The sequence below is a fragment of the Condylura cristata genome, unplaced genomic scaffold (assembly GCF_000260355.1).
Source record: "Condylura cristata isolate star-nosed mole 26May11 unplaced genomic scaffold, ConCri1.0 scaffold00017, whole genome shotgun sequence".
Lineage (NCBI taxonomy): Eukaryota > Metazoa > Chordata > Mammalia > Eulipotyphla > Talpidae > Condylura > Condylura cristata.
This window is the reverse complement of record NW_004567118.1, coordinates 35,418,765-35,440,849: the sequence shown is the minus strand read 5'-3', so window position 1 is coordinate 35,440,849 and position 22,085 is coordinate 35,418,765. Positions and strand designations below refer to the sequence as shown.

Genomic DNA, 22,085 nt, shown 5'->3' with positions numbered 1-22,085 from the left:
ACACTGCTAGGGGAGCAGTGGGCGGGTCAGGAGAGGTCTGCTGCACCATGTGGTCACCTCCGGGGCAGGGATTGAACTCTGTGGAAGTGGCTTCCGATTCTCAGTGCTGTGCTTTAAACCTGCCGTGCCACCAGGGAGGGCCATACTCTTTCCCTTTTTTAATGGACACTTTAAGGATAAAAACCACAATTTAAAGTATTGTTTCTCTAGAGAAAATTCCAGAGAAATAATTCTTCACAATTTGAACTTTTGGTTTATATTCCATTTGTAAATGAAAGACAAATTTTGTAATAAAAATTCCACCTATAATTTCACTATTCAGGGATAGCTGTTAATATGTAGGTATTAATATGTAGGTATCCATGCTTTATGTTTGTGTTAGATGTTACTCATGTTTGTTTGATTTTTGGATTGGACACAAAATGAGAGAAGAGAAAACTAGATAATTATTTAAAAAGCAACCTTCCCCCCCCGCATATTGTAGTTTTTTTCCTTGCACACCATACACACCAGTATGAGGAAGAGTAAATGAAAAATAAGCGTAGAATTTTAAAAATGTGTCCAGTATAAGAGTCCCATTGAAAAAAATCCTTGACATGTCACCATTCAGTGTGTGCTGATAGCTTCATAAATCAGTCATTTTAAAAATACTATCTGCAGCCACTGCATCATAAGTTCCCCTCTGCTCGTTCAGTTCACCATTCTGTCTCTGGTGAATCCTCTTATCGCCTGTGCCTCTGGTCTACACACTAACTCTTGTGTGTATAAATAAATAAATATATTTTTAAAAAATGACTGATTTTATGTTGAGTATGATTTAATATACAGATATTATTTGTGATTTTACAAAATTAGAAAATTATATTCCTTGCAATCAACAATTCAAAATACACAATAGTGATTGTTGTGTTGGGAAATAGAATGGAAGAGATAGAGAATGGAATAATTATTGCTTGAGTATTCCTTTTTGAATATACTTACAGATTAAAATTAAATCAGTGCAGATGGCATGTGTCACTGAACTAGAAGGCAAGCATGAACAATTAATGCAGCTGTATTTCAGACATACTCACTGTTGGGTGTAATAGAACTAATGTGAGTAGCTTTTCTCTATGTTATTTATCTGTATATGCTTAGTCTGGTGGGAGAAGTCAGATCTTGAACTCTTTGTTTTTTTTTTTTTTCATATTGGTATGTATGTGACAGTTCTAAAACTGTGTTGAAGGATTGGGTAATAAATAGCACTGATGTTACTTGAATTCAAGATTCTAACTATTAAAGAGACAGAAATGGAACTTGGAGGGTAAGGATTAGATATGAATTATAGGTATTTAATCAGTGTATCTACACACACACACACACACACACCACATCCTTAAATATATATTTAATCATTGTCTGTATCTACACACACACACACACACACACACACACACACACACACACACACCACATCCTTAAATATATTTATTTCCTAATTTGCTGTTGCAAGATTCTGATTGTAGTCATAGCCCAGTAGCAATGAGCACACTCAGTGCTCAGATCTTGAAATTCTCACTTAGATAAATAAGAGCTTCCTGGGGAAAATGGCTCATTTTATTGCCAGATAAGGGATCATCCTGTGTGATAAAGTTAAAAAGTGCTTTAAAAAGAGGGGAAATGTCAAAAGAACACTGGAACTGTTTTGCCAGCTTGAAGGGGCTCCCACTGGCCAAATCTGAGATAATTTATACATAATTTTATGAAATATAAACTATACAGTGAAATCCATAATTTCTGGGCCCTCCCTGGTGGCACAACGGGTTAAAGCATAGCACTGTGAAGCTGGCCACATCCCCTTCAGTGCAAGTTTGATAGATCCCTGCCCTGGCCCTGGAGGTGATCCATTATGGTGCAGCAGACCTCTCCTGTCTCACCCACTGCTTCCCTCAGCAGTGTACTTTGTTAATCTTCTTGTTCTGCTCCCCATTCTGACTATGGTGAATCTTCTCACTGCCCCGGAACCTCTGGGCATCACCCCAGTTCTATGTGTATAAATAAATAAATCTTTTAAAAAATACAAAATTCATAATGTCCATGATAGATGAGGGATTAACAGATAAAAAGAAGGGTTTTTTCTTAAATAGCTATAGATACGAAGGGGATGATAAAGAGTTGGAAAAATCAGTATATGTCATAATCATAGAGTGTAGATTGAGGCTAGAATCATCAGTGTTGCTAAATCTAGGGAGAACTAATGAGAAGCAGGTTGTTTAAGTGATTTAAAAATATTTACTTAATAAAATTACAGTTATACTTTCAAAAACAATATATAAAAAAAATAGACAATTGTGCATTTATAAAATATCATCCATGCCACATTCCTGTTCAAGGAATTTCCAGCATGGCGTCGTTCCTCCATGAGAAATTCTTGTTTAGACATACATATTCACCTTGTCCAGCCAGCCTCTACTCCTTGATGGTCTACTTCTATTCAGAATGTGCATGTGTAGTTTTCTGCTTCTTAGACCAGATATTTACCAAGCTCATCTACCATCCATTTGAGAAGGACTGGGGCCAGGAAGATGATTAATTCAACCTATTCTTGAGGTGGTATTTCTAGTGCCCTCTTCCATTCCTATCTGTAATTAGATAACTTTCCATAATCTTTTTCTTTTTTCACATCTTGCTGAAACAGTTTTGAAAAGTGAAAGTACAAACTCAGCTTTCCTCAGAAGAAATTTTTTATCAAAGATAATCTCCATGGGAATTGACTCTGTCTGTCCAACACTTGTCCATTCAGGGTGTGGTGTGATCAGAGAATTCACCAAAGACCGAGTGGGGAGCAGAACAGGCAGACCCACTGAAATAACACTATTAAGGGGAGCAGCAGCCTGGTCAGGAGAGGTCTGCCCACGCCATGTGGGTCAGCTCCCTGGCTGGGAATCACTCATGCTGCAGTGGCTTTAGAGAGCTTCATAATGGCAGAGCTTTAACCTGTTGTGTCACCAGGGAGAGTCCTGAATCTATTAATTTTTATAATGGTCCTTTCTTTGTCTACTTAGGCAAGAGATGTGCGAACCAATGAAGTGGTGGCTATCAAGAAAATGTCTTATAGTGGAAAACAGTCTACAGAGGTAGGTGAAATGTATGCATCCTTACTGGCATATTAATTGAGGTAGGTGGGGACTTTTCAACAAAATATACAAAAAATGTGTGCAAATATTAAGTGTATATTAGTTTTCTTTCACAAATTGAATGTACCTGTTCAACTTCTGTCTAGAACCCTGGACAGGAAGTTACTTATACTCCCACCCCCCCCCAAAGCCACCTAACTATTGTAGCCCCTGCTTTTAATTTTTTTAAATAGTATCTTTTTAAAAAAAATTTTATTTATTTATGCATACACAACTGGAGTACAGGCCAGAGGTGCAGGGGCGATGAAAGGATTCACCAGAGACAGAATGGGGAGCAAAACAGGCTGACTGACAAAATACACTGTTAAGGATGCAGTGGGCGGGTCAGAAGAGGTCTGCCATGCCATTTGGTCACCTCTGGGGCAGGGATCGAACTCATGGTGAAGTGGCTTTAGCTTCTTACTGTTATGCTTTAACTCGCTGCACCACCAAGGAGGGCCCTACTTTTAACTTTTTTAAATTGTGGTTTAATATTCTGTTGTAGAGGGATTATTAGTTTCTAAAATTATGAGCAAGAATAAGATGCATTTGACAATAAATTATATTGGATATACTGGGGTTTTTTTTTTGTTTTTGTTTTTGTTTTTTAATTTATTCATACGGAACTGGGGTATAGGCCAGAGATGCGGAAGGTTAGAGGATTCCCCAGAGACAGAGTGGGGAGCAGAACAGGCAGATCGATGAAGTATACTGCTGAGGGAAGCAGCAAGTGGGTCAGGAGAGGACTTCTGCGCCATGTGGATCTCCTGGGGCAAGCAGGGACCAAACTCATGTGGGAGTGGCTTAAGCTTCTTAGTGCTGTGCTTTAGCTGCCATGCCACCAGGAAGGGCCCAGGATATACTGTTTTTAATGGCTTTGAAGTTACGTATTATTTTGAAAAAGACTTAAATCAACAGGCGATACAGTATTTTTACAATATTCTGATAAACTAATAACCTTAAAAACCAGAAACATTGATTTTATATTGTACTTTAGTTTGCGGATATTCTGGTTAGTTCCTTTCTGATTATCCTCTCTATTTAATCGCATTAATTTATTTTTATTAAATGTAGTCTGCTTTCTATATGTAGGGCTTTCTATATGTAGAGCTTTGTTGGTTTTCAGTTTAAAAGTGCATTAGTTTTTAATTGCATTAAAATGTAACAGAATTTACTTTTGTAACCATTTTTAAGTATGCATACCATTTATTGGCATTAAAGGCATTCACATTGTTTTGCAACCATCACCATCATTCATTTCCAGAATTCTTTTCTTGCAAAACTGAAATTTATACCCATTAAACAATATTCCTTCTTTACACCAGTCTCTGGCATCCATAACTCTGCTTATCTCTATGACTATTTCAGTTGTCATGTAAGTGAAGTCATCAAACAGTTGTCCTTTGTCATGAGCTTATTTCATTAATATAATGATGTTCACAAAGTTCACATTGGAGTATGTTTCAGAATTTTCTTTTTAAAGCTGAATAGAATCGACTTATTTTAATTGGAAGCCAAATAAATGACAGTTTTCATCAACATATATTTGATGTGTGGTTGTAAAATTTCAGTGATTCATTGATAAATTTTATCATACTAAAATTTTCCTACCTTGAATAGAATAATTTTATTAAAAATGTAACAAACTATGTGAATGTGCAGTTTCTTCCCTTTTCCTCCCTTCAGCTTCCTTTTATTATTTTTTTATTCACTCAATGCAATATTTTGAATCTGGAAGAATTCAGGTGTGGATATATAGATTATAACTAATATACATTTAATTTTCAAGAGAAACTTTGTAGTAAGTCACCACACATTTATACAACAACCAGATATAGAAAAACACAGTAAAGTAAGCTCCTATGTGGAATTTACAGAGGATTCCAACAGAGGAACCCTTTCCATGATCATAAGAGAACCAACTGTTTTTGGAAGTTAAGACCTTATAGGACAGCAAAACACCTTAAGCAGAAACTCATTATTTTTAATGAAGAAGTAATTTTCTCATTTTCTGTTCTTGGCATAAATTTTAATTCTTTACAGTGGACCCCAAAAATCTCCTGAACCCCTTTCATTGTCCTCCAAAAGTCAAACTTCTATTTCTAGATAAAACACCTTTTCACAAATGAGCTGGGTGATTTGATGCACCTTGCTGACTTCAAACTTCTGTTAGAATTAAATACATTATAATACCAACATTTCATAGATGTAGCAGCTGTGAACCCAGCTGCTACATCTATGAAATATTTTGCAGGTGAACCAGAAGGAAAAGCTATCTGAATGTCAATTTTCATTATAGGTGATGCTGTATAATCGTAGGCACTGTATGGGTCAGCCTGTGGCCCATGCCAACCTACTGGTCAGGACAGCAGCATGTTTGAGAGCCAAACAAAGCAAACCCTCCTCCAAGCTTGGGCCAGCTTTCTTGGGGAGATGACTAGTGATTCTTCAGAGAAGGACACTGCAAAGCAGAAAACCTGTAGTGGCAGAGCTGTGGGAGCAGAATGAGCTGAATGTAAAAGTTTTTTTGACGTTTAATCTAGTTTAATCTAAATGTTGCAAATGAAAGATGTATTTTTTTATATACCTTCATAAATTAGTAGTTACATTTTTCTTATATAACTTGCTGAGGAAAAGCAACTGTTTATAATTCTTCCTTTATTCTTTTTTTTTCCTTTCCATAGAAATGGCAGGATATTATTAAGGAAGTCAAGTTTCTACAAAGAATAAAACATCCAAACAGTATAGAATACAAAGGTTGCTATTTACGTGAGCACACAGCATGGGTAAGTATCTAGTCTCCCCTTAACAAGGTTTTAATTGGTTTAAAGTTAACTAATTTGAATCATTCAATATGGTTGGGTAAAAAACATGCAAAAACACTCATACTGAGAGAGGAAGTGTAACATTTCCTAGAAATTTTAGGCAGTAAGAAAGAATACAACTTTTTAAGTTTACCACAATCATTTAGTTATTACTAAATACACTTTTGACATTTTTAAAGAAATCCCATTCTTCAATTTTTTTTAAAAGATTTATTTATTTATCCATACAGAACTGGGGTACAGGCCAGAGATGTGGAGGGTGAGAGGGACAGAGTGGGGAGCCAAACAGGCAGATCGACGAAGTACACTGCTGAGGGGAGCAGCGGGCTGGTCAGGAGAGGTCTGCTGCGCCATGTGGATCACCTCCTGGGCAGGCAGGGATTGGACTCATGCAGAAGTGGCGTTAGCTTCTCAGTGCTGTGCTTTTAACCCACTGCGCCACCAGGGAGGGCCCTCTTCAAATGTTTTATCAAGCATTGTGAAAACAACCCTGTTACTTGAGAATGAAAGGTAGCACATCTGACATAAATACCTTGTAACCTATTATCCATAAAGGTCTTGATAAATCCTGGTATAATTTGAAATGATTGTGGTTCCTTGTCTGAATAAGTTTAAAAGTAGAGAAACACTTTATTAATTTTGCCCTATTGTTAACACTGATAAGACAGTTATCTTGCAATGGTATATGAATAAAATTTTATCTTTTAAGAGAAAGGCTATCTTTTTTTTTGAATAGTAATGATCCTTTATTTTGACTAATTAATAAGCCACAGCTAATTATATTTTAGTATATCGAACTTACATTTGTTACTATTTTGTGCATTTTTATCCAATTTAATTTTGGTGGAGGTGCTCCTGAACCTCAGTCTGTGGTTAGAGAAAAATCAGTGGCATTGTGCAATTTACCTGTCTCTCAAGTTTTTCTACCAGCAAATCAAATATAATAATGGAGTCTACCTTGGGAAGTGGTTGTAAGCATTAAAATAGTTACAATGTATAAAATACCTGGCAAGTTTGGCAGTGCTCTGTTTTGCTTTTAAAAGGAACTTTTAAATTGTTCATCGAACTTCTTTACACGTTGTTGCTCCTCCTATTAGATTAATAGTAACTATATATATATATATTCCTTTATATAATTTTAGATGGTTATTATATGTGAAACACATCTTGTGCAAGTGATCATATGGCATTGTAAAAGATTTGCTGAACTTTATATATGCATTTAACAAATTGAAAAATACCTAAATGTTTATTTTTTAAAGTAAATTGGGAACTAGAATATTGTTTTATTTCAAGTATCTTCTGATCTCTTTGATGAATTTGTTTTGTCTACAATAAATTAATGCTTTTGTTACGTTTCTCCCCATGTAGCTTGTAATGGAATATTGTTTAGGATCTGCTTCAGACTTATTGGAAGGTATGTTTCCTTTAATCATTAAGAAAAAAGACACTAGCACAGTAAAATGAAAATTCAGTAGAAATTTCTTACTGTTAATACTAATAATTTTAAAACATTCCAGAAAGAGCGAAAATGTTAACTTTTACTGGATTCCAAGTATGGTATCTTTATTAAATAATGTAATAGCATAAAATCAGTAAGTCTTCTCAGTTACATAAAAAAACATTTTTATGTATTTCTTGTCCTGTTCCTTTTTTTTAAAAAAGAACAAAACGACATTTTATGGGGGAATGGTGGAGTGGGAAATGGGATCAAAAATGGCGTGGGGAGTACACTGGACTATGGCGATGGTAAACGGGTGATTTGTGGTGGGAACCCCACGGGGGTTACAACTGATATGGAAAAAGGCACAAAATGATGTAAAAATAGACTATTATGTTAAAATAAAAAATAATTCTATAAAAAAGAACAAAACAAAAGGAGACCTTCTCTTTTGATACTTTCATTGTTATCATCACCAAATAACTTTTAAATGTTATCAGGAAAAGTGACGTGAACTATGGTTTAACAGCTATTTACAGCTGATAATAGTTGTGAAGTTTAGTAGCCTTGTTTTATTTTTCAGGGAAGCAAATACCATCTAGCTAAATGTTGGATTTTAAAAATTTCCCATATAATCGGTATGCATATTTTTGAAACAAAAATATTCTATATAATAATTATTTTCAAATAAATTCTTATTTTAAGTTCACAAAAAACCATTACAAGAAGTGGAAATAGCAGCAATTACACATGGTGCTCTCCAGGGATTAGCCTACTTACACTCTCATACCATGATCCATAGGTAAGCACTTTGAAAATTATCATTTATTAATAAGCAGATTACATCTTGCATTTATCAGACCTGAAAACTGAATTTTTTGTTGGTTATATATAGCCAGATAAAAGCATTTTAGAGTCCTTTTTTTTTTTTTTTTTTTTTTTTTAAAGATTCATTTTAGCATATAAGACCTGGGTAAAGGCCAGATGTGTAGGGGGGAGAGAGGGTTCACCAGAGACAGAGTGGGGAGCAAAACAGTCAGATCTACTGAAATACACTGCTGACGAGTGCAGAGGGTGGGGTCAGGAGTGGTCTGCTGCGCCATGCTTGTCAGCTCCCTGACCAGGGATCAAACTCATGCTGCAGTGTCTGCAGAGAGCTACATAGTGCTGTGCTTGTTAACACATTGGGCCGCCAGGGAGAGCCCATTTTTCAGAATCTTATAAACTCATTTTTTTTTTTAGATTGTTTGTGCTAAAAAGAAAATACTAGTGTAACTGTTGTCTTCATTTAGAATAGTTTTTATTTCTGTCTATGCATGCAGACTTTCTGAATCATGTGTACTTTATAGACTTGTGACAGAAATGTAATAGTGGAATTATTTCATGCAAATTTGAAAGGACATAAGGGAATATATAATTTTTCTCTTTATTTTTATAAGTGAAGAAACTGATATACCTCATAGATTGCACTTGAACTATAAACCTAGATGGTTTGTCAGCCTGGTAACTGATAATGCCCAATTTATTGTTGACTCCATGACATTGATAAGTAAAATCTAGTTGAGACTATGCTTTTGATAACCCTTTATAATGGATAGTAATTTTAAGATTACATTTTTATAATATAATGCATGTTTAGCATTGGTATTGGTTATACTTTTTTTTAGAAGGAAGTTAGTGTTTTGATTACATATTTAGCCAAGGAGTGCATACTAAACTACATGGGAGAGTAATAGTGAGTTAATTTATTTTTAAGAAGAAAATAGTAAAGGGTCAGGAGAAATCTACATGCTGGTAAGTATGTGAATGGAAGGGTTGAAATTAAAATCCAGTTCTTCTCTACTTCAGCATACCTTCCATCTGTGTTTGGGTTCATTTCATACTTACTCAGGAATAGTTTAATCATCAGGTAAGGTAGATTTTTAAAATCATTATTTTGTACTGGTAAACAGGAACTCAGATAAAAAACTTGTGTTCCAGTTACCTGGTTTTCTTTTATTTTTACTGCTATTGTATCCTGTATAAAATTGTTATTATATATTTATCTGGATTTGTAGCCTTTTTGTTTTCTAATTTGGATTTTAATACTCATCTTAAAGATTATTGTAGGATTTAATTATTTTGCTGTTTGCTTCCCTATTTTACAAATTCTTAATTGAGTTTTATAATTTTCAATGTAACCCAATGATGGAAAGATGTCTGATTTTCTGTGTTCCTTAACCCCAGAGATATCAAAGCAGGAAATATCCTTCTGACAGAACCAGGCCAGGTGAAACTGGCTGACTTTGGCTCTGCTTCCATGGCATCTCCTGCCAATTCTTTTGTGGGAACGCCATATTGGTAAGAATAATTCTATTTGATCCTCAATTATAATAGGCCATATCTTGTACTTATTTCACATCTTGTCTTTCTAGAAATACACCACTATTACACACATCTTTTACAGCTAATTTTAAGTATAGATGTGGAATTCTGCCCTTGCATCTCCTATTTTTTTGATTTATCTCCCATGTTTCTTTCTTTTTATTATTGGCATCATATACTGGGAATGGCAGTGGAAATTTTGAATAAAAATTCAAGTAGGGAAAAGATAGGCATGTTTCAAGAAAATTTGTATGTTTTCTTTAAATTTTGATTTTCTGTGTATTGGTGATCTTCAGATTAAATACTCAGTGCTAATCTGGAATTTTTTGATTTTCTTATTGCCATGAAGAATTTAAAATATGCATAATAGTGTAATGAAGTTTTGCATAAAGATCAGCCTACATGTGACCTTTTTGCTCTGTATGGTGAGAGTGGTATCTTGGGTTCACTACATCTTTTCCCATCTGCTGTTAAAATTTATTTTCTCCCCTATTTTTTTTTAAAGATTTATTTATTGTGCAGGGGTGAGAGAATTCTCCAGAGAGAGTGGGGAGCAGAACAGATGGATCTACTGAAATACACTGCTGAGGGGAGCAGTGGGTGGGTCAGGAGGTCTGCACCACTCTGTGGGTTACCTCCTATGCTAAGAATTGAACTCCTATTGCAGTGGCTGCTGACAGCTTTCATAGTGTTGTGCTTTAACCCATTTTGCCACCCGGGAGAGGGCCCTCAGCCCTTTTCATAGAATAAAGATTTCTTACCTATTCTGAATATAATTATTGAGCAGCAACATAGAGACCCCTTGAAGAATATATAGCATCTATGAGAAATATGGAAGAATCTTGACATAAATTCTTGACAAGACCCTGTGCTTTTCAGTCATTACTGTCCTTTCAGTTTTACGGCTTTCTTTTTTTTTTTTTTTCCACCCTGATAATCTCCATCACTTTTTTTTCTAGTGTAGAGTTTATTGCTCAGTTGGTTGTCATGGAGACACATTAACGTTATTTACAGTGAAAAACAAAGGAGGACTTAGTCTGATAGAAATTTAGTCCGATTTGACACGTTGAGATGATTGTCACAGCTGGCTTTGCTAATTAGCTTGTTTAGTGGTTTTTTTAATAAATTGAATGAAAATCTGCCGTTGCAAGATTTTAATATCTTTAGGCACATATACAATGTGCACATAACATTTTTGCAAGTATTATATCTATAACATTTAAATATCAACTCAAATTGTGCAAAGATTTAGTTAGTTTTTATAAGTTCTTTGGAAGTAAAATTTGAAATCAACTTAATACGGCTCTCAGTGATCAAAATTTCTTATATGGAACTCTAGTTAAGATAGTCCTTCCTGCTCTAAAAATTAGGTGCTTTGAGAAGAAAATAATAATGTTTCCCTTTTTTATTTTATTTTTGAAAAACTTACTTTATTTATTGATGCATACAAGAGCTGGGGTGTAAGCCAAAGGTGCGGGAGGTGTGGTGAGAGGATTCACCAAAGGCAGTAGGGAGCAGAACAGGCAGATCTACTGAAATACACTGCTGAAGGGAGCAGCAGATGAGGTAGGAGAGGTCTGCTGCACCATGTTAGTTAGCTCCCTGGCCCAGCACTGAACTCAAGTGCCTGCTGCAGTGGCTTTCAATAAATTCTTAGTGCTGAGATTTAACCCCTTACACCATTAGGGAGGCCCCTGTTTCCCTTCTTCAGTAATGAATACTGTTAGGTATTAAAAGGGCCCTGGAATATTCTTTTTAAAAAATCAAAATTATTTGCCTACCTTTGCTTAACTTAATTTCACTAACTTTTTTTCAATAATCTTAAAAATCACATTGGAAGCATCCTGTTACTGACAACAGAAAATTTATATATTTGTTAATTTGTATATAGTGTTTTGGGAACACAGAAACTAGGTGCCTATTTTTATTAAGCACATATGCTCTGGGATACCTGATGACAAATTCAAATGAATGTAAAGTTAGACACTTATTGATGATTGTGTTTGATTTTATAACCAAGATACCCCTAAGGCTGATAATTGTTTGCCTTAGCCCTGATATATTATCTGGAAATGACATTTATAAAGAATAATATACATTTTGTTTTAATTTAAATGACATACTATGTTTTAGGATGGCCCCAGAAGTAATTTTAGCCATGGATGAAGGACAATATGATGGCAAAGTAGATGTATGGTCTCTTGGAATAACATGTATTGAACTTGGTAAGCATCATTCTTTATTACTATGGAGTAAGTTTTGACTACTGTTTTACTTCAGTTTTCTGTACTACGTTGTAGCTCCTTATGTCAGTTACTAAGGGGAGCAATGGTATCGATTAATGTCTCACTTATCCAGTCATTTTTTTTATATATATTTGCTATATTTTTGATGGGTTAAATAAATTTGTGCTGTAAAATTACTTATTTTCTACTGTGGTATTAGTTAAGTTTGATATATACCTACATTAATGAGTAGTTCTTAGACATCTGGAATATGTTTGTGATTACTAGATTTGCCATTTATAGAAAGTCTATGAATATGTCCTCTATCTAGGATATTTAGTAGACTTAGGTTTGAAAATTAGATGTCATGTGGCATACTACATATTGTAGCAATTTGATTTTGTGTACGAATTTTATTCTCTTGTCCATAAATGGAACTGTGCTTAATGTATAATGTTACAACTTACTAACATTCTCATGATAAGTGAGTCAGATAGACATTGAACAGTCATTGTAATTCAAGATGTCAGCCATTTTCTTGTTCTTGATTTCTCCATTCTCCTCACCATTCCATCTTTCCCCCCTTCCTTCTTTTAAAAATGCACCATTAAATTTTATTTACAAAGTGGAAAATATTGGTAATATTTAATTGGATCATTCTTGGACTGAGCAAGGATTAAAGAAACACATTAAAAGTAAAATCAATGTATTTTTTTGATTAAATCATTGTCAGCCTGGGTTTATTACTTTTCTAAGTCAAGTACATAAGGAAATTGAGCTTAAAAACAAAAAGCTTTGCAGAAGGCAGAAGCTTACACAGAAGTTACATATTATTTCTGTAATAATTACTATTTCTATTGTGTCGTCATGATATTTTTCCAAAATAATGTGATCTTTGAGTATTTTGTCTTTTGTTGGAATCGTTACATTAATTATTTCCTTTGAGTTTTATACCATCATATTTATGTGAAAGTTTAGCAATACTAGTGACCTATGTCACATTCTTCTTATATTTTTGGCCTTAATTTGAAGTTTACAAAATATTTTTTCTATTTGAAGTGTCTAAACTATTTTTCCCCTTAACTCTTCTTCTCACCAAATAATTCTAATTAATTTCTTAAGAAGTCTGGGTATACTGTTGAAAAATTGTCCATCAGTACTTTTTTAACTGTCGCTGGCTGATAGATTTATGTTCCGTTTAGTGATAGTGAAATTGTATGAGTTATCCTTTCAAATGTCATTGATTTATTTTCATATTTGCCTGCTTGGAAAGAAATCTGTCTAAGTTACTTAATTCCTGTGATATGACTTGTTTACCAGGCTTTCTAGCTTTTTTTATAATTCATAAAATAGAGTTCTTTCATAATTAGAATTTTTATACTTTTAATGAAGTAACTTCAAAGATGTGATTACCTTTAGAAAGTTTTATGAGTGAGACATTTTAAAGAAATTCTTAGAGCGCTTTATGGGTACATATGCCATCTTCAATTTTTGTAGTGTTTCATAATAACTTCTAAAATTTTTCCTTCAGTTTTTAAAAAAATTATGAAGAACTAAATCAGGAACTATATTTTAAGCTTGACTCTTCTGGGAGAAAGTCTAAAATTGCACAGGACTATGAAACTTTAACAGTGAAAAGGATGTGCTGTATCTGCATGGGTTTTGAGTACTTGAAATGTGGCTAATGCAACTGAAGAATTAAATTTTATTTCATGTATATAAGTTTGTATTTACATAGCCATGTATGGCTAGTGATTACTCTGTTAAACGTTATAAAGTAAAGGAAACTTTTTTAAAGGTTAAAGAACAAACTTAATTGTACTGTTCTTCATTTTAATAAATGCAACTCTAAATAAATATGACTCTAAACTTTGTAATAATTTGGTTGTATAATATGACCCTCTAGAGAACCTTAAAATGCAGGATTTTCATAGGTGAGTTTACATATTTGTTTAGGGTAAATCTGATGCAAAAGATCCCTATTTTGTTATTTTTCAATCTATATGTTCATTGATGGATAGTCATAAAAATGGAGTTTTACCATTTTTTTTCTGATCAAAATGTATATGTTGAATATATAAAATTCTAGAAATACATAAAGAAAGAATTACGGAGAAATCTCTAAAGGAATACACAAATAGAAAGGACCTGAATTTTGACGAATTTAAAACATGGGGGTGGAACAGGAAGTTAAAATAAAGAGTTTTAGAATACATTCAAATTTATATTCTTATCAAAACTTACAGATAGGAACATCCATAAGCATTATGTTAACTACAAACCAAAAGTCCTTAATAGAAACACAAAAAATAAAGGAATCTAAGTAAACTACTAAAATAACTTACCAGGTCACAAAGAATGAGAGCAAGAAAAGAAAGAATAAAGGTATTACCAAAGGTCAAAAATTAATGAACAAAATGGCAATAATTACATATGTGGCAACATTTACTTTACCAGTAAATTGTGTACATTGTGTAATCAAAAGACATATAGTGGCTGAACAAATACAGAAACAAATAGACTATGTATATTACGCCTACAAGAGACACATTAGATGTAAGAACACAAACTGAAAGTGAAAGGATAGGAAAAGTTAATCCATGCACATGGCCAGGCAGACCTAGACCTCTCCTGTCTTGCCTGCTTCTCCCCTCAGCAGTGTATTTCAGTAGATCTGCCTGTTCTGCTCCCCACTCTGTCGCTGGTAATCCTCTCACCCGACTGTACCTCTGGCCAACACCCTAGTTACTATATGCATAAATAAAAATAAATCGTTTTTAAATAAAAATAAAACCAGGACACTACATAAAGGAAACATAGATCAGTGTCCCTGATAAGCATGGATCTCTTCATTTTTTTTTTAAAAAAAAATTAGTTTACACAATTTGTTTAATAGTAGCTTAATAACAATCTGGGTTGGGAAGTATCATTTAAGTCCATTAAAGTATCAGTTGAAACTCCTGTATTTTAGCTTTAGAAATTCTGTGGTTTTTTTATAGCTGAGTTCATTTTAGACAAAAGTATTATAGTAAAGGATAAAAATCAAAAAGTCTAATTTGATATGTTTATGGTTCACTACTTAATAAATTCAAAGACTTTCATATGTAATTGTAGAAACAAATGCTTTATTCTACTCCTTCAAAATTTCTTCATTAATCCATTCCCCTTCATAAACTATTCAATCTTAGTTACATTATGTAGAATTATGTGAAGTAGGTTCCATGCCAGCTTGTCAACCATGGTAGCTCAGAATAGAGTACTGGATAAGTGAGTAGAGAAGGGAATTTTTAGAGAAATATAACCTGATATATTTCTTTTTTTCTTTTTTTTTTTTTAACCTGATATATTTCTAATGAGAATATCCATGGAAAGGTATGGGTCAGGATGGAGATTTGGAGTCCCAGGGGTGTGGCATGGGTTATTTATATACAACTGGCTCAGCATGAGGTGATAGTTATGATTAGTATTAATGACTTGATTCAGATGAGTCATATTTTCTTAGTCAAATACTCTTTTTTATAGGACTTACATACTAAAGGGATGCTTTTAGGGATAATGGGACATCAGATCAGCAATTTATCCTACATTGACTTACTTGAAAAAGTTCTTTTGACTGTACTTGAATATTTAGTGATAAATTTGAGATTATTTCAAAAGCAAATTATAAAGAAGCAAACAATAGTTTTGTGCCCCAGTATATCAGGCACATATTTTCACAGAAATTTTTTCTGTCTTACAGCGGAAAGGAAACCTCCTTTATTTAATATGAATGCAATGAGTGCCTTATATCACATAGCCCAAAATGAATCCCCTACACTACAGTCTAATGAATGGTGAGTATTACTAAGAGATCTGTTACATTGTATGGATTAAGCTCTTTTTCATAATTTTATCAAAATGATTACATTTCACTTATTACAATAGTATTGCCTGAAGAGATATTAAAATAGGCTTTATTTTATTCTTTGTCTTTTATTGTCTGTTTTTTATAGCACATGTTCCACTCAGTTCAGGAGTAAAGTGTGGATATTTTCACATGGAAGCAAAAGTATTGCTTTTAAAAAAAATTATATTTTTTCATTGAACTTTGAGAACACATGCAAATCCTGGTTACATTATAAATAGCATATAAAAATTAATGTTTTACAAATAGATTGCAACAAATATACTTTATGGGAGAATGGTATATAATTTATATGATATAAAACAAAGTGACTTATCAGAATTACCAGATAACTTAGAACTTTAAAATTACATTTTAATTTTTATTATTATTCATAATGCTCTGCTGTTCCTCTCCTATTACTTTCTTATTTTGATAAAATGAGTACTATTAATGTAAAGAAGTTTGTACAGAACAGATTGACAGTTTTGGAAAGTTGGATTTTTATCAGTGATAGAAAATTTTAGCAAGAAATTAATTCCTGGGGCATATTTAATATTTGAAAAGTTCTTGGGGGATACATAGCATAGTTAATAAATATTTTTAAATTTTCAAGTAGATATTTAATTTAGCTATACTTTACTTTAAAAGTTTACATAATTAAGGTATATTCATTTATCTTTGCTACTTCTAGAGATATATAGGAGGAATTTTTTGGAAGTTTATTATTTGTACATATAAGTAATATAATCATGGGCTATCTTTGTACTGTGTTTGATACTGTTGGGATTCAAAATAGAATTCTTGTATACAAGAAACTTAAAATTTCATTTGAATATTAAAAATAGTTGGAGTAATTATTACTTACTGAATTTTGATTAGTAACACTGTAATGTTACGAACATTTAATGTTTTTTTAAACTGTCTTAGTTATTTTTTTTTTAATTTAATGGAAGTTGTATCCATTTTCTCAAGGACATTAAACACTAAGGTATAAAAATGCTCCCCCCAAAGCAAATAGAGAGATGGTCTGAAACATACTATATGGAAGGATTATCCAAATGAGAGAAGGCTTTGAGAAAAAGGAAAAACTTAAAAGAATTATACCTTAAATTTGTATGCAAAGTGAGAAAGATGCGCTTCCCTAATTTTGTCTTAGGATCAGATGAATTATGATATTTAATGTGTGATATTTAAATGTAATATTTAAACAGAATATTAAAAATTATTTAAGTTTATCATTGAACTATAATAAAGATTGGTTGGTTGAGATAAATTTTCATAGATTTACATGAACATAGATTTATATTCTGTAGTATATCTTCTTTTTAAAAAATCATTTTCCATTCTACTTGCCACCAATAGGCATATGCCTTGATTTGTGGATGTTATTAAATGAAATAGCAATATGTTCACTTGATACTTTCCTTTACAATAGGTCTGATTATTTTCGCAACTTTGTAGATTCTTGTCTCCAGAAAATCCCTCAAGATCGCCCTACATCAGAGGAACTTTTAAAGGTCAGTGCAGTTGATTATACTCTAAGTATGTTTCCCCTAAGAAATGAAAGGGTGTAGAGGGTAAAGTCTCAGTGCCACTGAGGCATGAGTTTGATCCCCAGGCAAGATAACCCACATGGTGCAGCATACCTCTCTTGTCTCTCACCCTTTGCTCCCCATTCTATCTGTGGTGAATACTCTCACCACCGCCCACACCGCTGGCCTACACCCCAGTTCTTGTATACATAAATAAATAAAAAGTAAGCCTTAAAAAATAAACAATCCAAGGATCCTACTTTAAAAAAAATTTTTTTATTTAAAAAAAATGTGTTTGAGGGCTTCCTTGGTTGTCTAGGGGTTAAGTTTCAGCATTATCATAACTGTCACTGCTACAGCCTGAGTTTAGTCTACAGCCAGGGAGTTAAATAAGTTGTAGCAGACCTCTCCTGTCTCACCCCCTGCTCCCCTTAGCAGTGTATTTCAGTCAACATGCCTGTTCTGCTCCCTACTCTGTCACTGGTTAATCTTCTCACACACACACACACCCTCCACCTCTGGCCTACACTCCATTTCTCCTATGGGGAAAAAAAGTGTTTTGTTCTTAATGCTGAATCAGGATTGGTATGCTATACTAATTTTTTACTAAAGTAGTAATTTTATTTGTATTTAAACAAAGATTTTTTTTTTTCAGCCTTTACAGTTACTACCCATTATGAATAGAATGTATAGTTAAATATTCAGGTACCAACCAAATGGCTCAGTTTTTGTGTGTATAAGAACATATTTTCTGAAATTATAAATATCAGTTCATATAGAAGATGGCTTATTTCAAAATTGGTAAAGCATTGTTTAACTAGGATTTAGTTTTATATCTACTATGCTTTATGTACTGTCCTATATTCAAATAATATGAAATAATTATGGGGGGAAGAAATTAAGACAAACCAAAATAAAAATAATAGCTTTGATCTAGTAATCTATATTCTTTGTATTTAAATAATTAAGTCTATCAGTTAAATAACTAATATGAAAGAAAAACTAATATATAAATATTGGCTTGTTGGGAAAGTCATGATGTGTTTTTTCTGTTTCCTATGCAAAAATGTATCATGATTTTTCCAACTACCCAATATGTTGGAGAAAAGAAATTGCAAAAATAAACTGTTACAAGTGGATATAATAATTTTGCTACCATTTTAGAGCTGTAGTTTTCAAACTTAGCAATGAAAATATTTTTAAACTCATATTAAGTCTATTAAGTTTTGAGTAGTTTCATTATCTAATATACAAGATTGGCATATGCTTTCTGTTTTCAAAAATGCATTATTTGTTTGGAGGTTGATCACCTTACTAGCAATAGCATTGTTGAATATACCTATTTAGCACATGCATGCACACAAACACAGTATTATTTGCACCATAGTGTGTAGAAGTGTGTTCACTCATAGTCTCAGAAATGACTACTAAATAGTCATCACAGTAGCAGAAAAGTTTAGTATAATTAGGAATGTTAGTGAAAGGTAAACAAGATCTAGACAAAAGAAGTTGTCGAACTTAGAAATACAAATAATTTTTTAGGAAAGAAGGCTGGATATTATGAATAGTGGTACACATCAAGGTATGGCTAAAGCAAAAGGAAGTATGTGACAGACTTCTTATACATGCCTAATATAGGCAAAAGAATTCCTTTTGGAAATACTCTTACCTAACCAGGGCCAGGTATCTGGTAATTTTAGTGATTAGATTTCCAAGTCTACATGTAGTACACATTTATTTGGTTTGTGTGATATATTAGCATCACTTTATTTGAAATGATAGAAATGTTTATCAATTCCAGTTGTCCTAATTTTATCTGTCTAGTCATCCATCATAGAGAAAAAAAATAGGAAATGATTTTAAATATATGAAGCTTTTTATCTAAGATTTAAAAACTGGAACTAGGGGCCTCCCTGGTGAGCTAGGGGTTTGTCTCATTGCTATCACCAAGACAGGCCACTCAGTGGCCTGAGTTTAATCTCTGGCCAGGGAGCTGACACACATGGTATAGCAGACCTCTCCTGTCTCCCTTGCTGCTCCCTTCAGCTGTGCATTTCAGTGAAGCTACCTGTTCTGCTCCTCACTCTGTGTCTGGTGAATTCTCACACACACATACACCACCCTGCACCTCTGGCCCCACCCCAGCTCTGTGCATAAGTACATAAGTCTGTAGCACTGATAATTTCTTATGGTAGAATTGTTCTGCTTTTCTGTGTTTGAAAGGGTTATATTTTATTGTATGGTAGTGATAAAAATCCCTAACAATATTATGAAGTATTGTTTGTACAACTTATAGAAGAGCCCATAATATCTAGATCTGTTAGATAATTACGATTAGGAAATATATTCCTGCTACAACTACTGTTGTAACTCAGAACTGAACCTCTCTTTTTCTTTGCAGTCAGCTCTTCTAAAAGTATACAAACCTTTGTAAACAAAGAGCCTTTATATGGGATTCTATTTGACAATGCTTAGTGTTTAATTAGATCTTTGATTATGTCAGCTCTTTTCAATTAACCAACGGAGAGATTAAGTTCAAAGTTCTTAAAGATAGAGTAGTAAAGTAGGTTCACAGTACATACGTGTATATGTCTATTATGAATGGAAGTTTTGTAAATATAACAATAGAATTGCATAGCTATGCATAACATGCATTATATTTCATGATTATTTAAGACAGTAATTCTAGGATCTGAGAAGGAGGTACATTTGTAACTACATATATATATATAGTTAAAATATAGAGTTCAAACTGACTTTTACCTGTCTTACCAGCACATGTTTGTTCTTCGGGAGCGCCCTGAAACAGTGTTAATAGATCTCATTCAAAGAACAAAGGATGCAGTAAGAGAGTTGGACAATCTACAGTATCGGAAGATGAAGAAACTCCTATTCCAGGAGGCACATAACGGACCAGCAGTAGAAGCACAGGAAGAAGAGGAGGTAATAACTTAAAAATGACTAAACTTTCTTTATGCAACTTGTTTTGCCAAGAATATTTCATAAGCTCCCAACTGGGAACAAAATATTATATTCTATAAGCCCTATCCCTCCATTGTACATATTGGCATAATAAAGCTCTGTGAAGTCTTTTATTTAAAAAAAAAGAAAGAAAAAAGAAACACCAAAAATTGTCCAACTTTAATTATCAATAACTTAGTCTCTCAAATTTCTTGGCCCCTGAGAACCCACCTTTTTTTTTTCCTTTTTGCCTGAATTCCAATTTTATGGGACATGCTTTTGGAACTATTTGAAATTATAGACTCTGGAAGTAGACAATATTTATTCAGAAGTCATTAGGAAGTTACCAAGTATCTCTGTTCTTACTAGGGATAGTTCTACATAGCTCATTCCATCTGCACAGTTCTAAAACTCTTATTTTACAGATGAACAGATAAAGTAAAACTCATGTAAGTTTACAAACTCACTGTAGTTAGAGGCATATGGGTTCAAATTCATCTCTTTCTTACTCTCTGGGCACGTTCTTTATATGTTGCCTTTTAGCTGGAATAGAAATATAAATTGCAGGGCCCTCCCTGGTGGCCCAACATACTATAGCACAGCTCTATGAAGCTATCACAGCCACTACCGCACGAGTTTGATCCCTAGTCAGGGAGGTGACCCACATGGTGTGGCGGACCTCGCCTAGCCCACCCACTGTTCCCCTCAGCAAATGTGTTTCAGTAGATTTGCCTGTTCTGCTTCCCACTCTATCTCTAGTGAATCCTCTCAGACTGCACACTTCTTGCCTATACCTCAGTGCTGTATGCATAAATAAATACATTTTTAAAAAAGAAGAATTATAGGTCCTCCCTGGTGGCGCAGCGGGTTAAAGCACAGCACTAAGAAGCTAAAGCCACTTCCCCATGTGTTCGATTCCCACCTGCTTCGGAGTTTATCTCTTGTGGCTGCTGTCCTCTTGTGCCCTTCTTGCTTCTCCCTTTGTGCTTTTTGTTTATGTATCTGCCTTTTTTGCTCCCCGCTCAGTCTCTGGTGAATCCTCTCACCTTCCGCATCTCTGGCCTGTACCCCAATTCTGTATGAATAAATAAATTAATTTAAAAAAAGATTATAAATTGCAAATGTATATAATACAGAGCTGTTTCACAAGTTAATGTACATACAGAGTTTATAATTTGACAATTGTCTTTGTTTTACATATTTTCAATTTTGTTTATTCTGACAGAATCACAAAGCTCTGATTATTTATTTTTAGTGAGATAGATTACTTTCTGAACCTAGGAACAAAAATTATTTTTCTTTTTCATAGTACCACATAATTCTGACCTATTAAAATATAAGACAATGTACAGGTTTATTTTTGTTGTCATTCCAAAAGTGGTCATTAGAAAATAGTGTTGGGGTATTTTTTGAAATGTGAAATTAGTAAAATTATAGTTAAATCTGTTAGGCTGGAGGAATAAGAAAAGGAAAAATATATGTACATACATTTACTATGTGTCTATATATATATTTTTTATTTAATTATTACAAAAGTTTATTTTTACATCATTTTGCACATTTTTTTTTTTCCATCTCGATTGTAATCCCCGCGGGTTTCCTATCACCAAATCACCCGTGTGCCACCACCATAGTCCCATGCATTTCCCTCCCCCCCACCCCCGTTTTTGATCCCATTCCCCACTCCACCCCCACA

At 33.6% G+C, this 22,085-nt stretch overlaps 1 protein-coding gene across 1 annotated transcript in view; it reads left to right on the top strand.

The window, feature by feature from the left end:
* TAOK1 (TAO kinase 1) overlaps nt 1-22,085 on the top strand; it is a 121,290-nt gene that overhangs the window by 67,856 nt on the left and 31,349 nt on the right. The window contains exons 3-11 of the mRNA XM_004684835.2: nt 3,045-3,116; nt 5,840-5,941; nt 7,352-7,397; nt 8,127-8,223; nt 9,648-9,761; nt 11,919-12,010; nt 15,750-15,843; nt 17,332-17,413; nt 20,204-20,371. Coding sequence (XP_004684892.1) covers nt 3,045-3,116; nt 5,840-5,941; nt 7,352-7,397; nt 8,127-8,223; nt 9,648-9,761; nt 11,919-12,010; nt 15,750-15,843; nt 17,332-17,413; nt 20,204-20,371 — 867 coding nt within the window. The remainder of the gene's footprint in view (nt 1-3,044; nt 3,117-5,839; nt 5,942-7,351; nt 7,398-8,126; nt 8,224-9,647; nt 9,762-11,918; nt 12,011-15,749; nt 15,844-17,331; nt 17,414-20,203; nt 20,372-22,085) is intronic.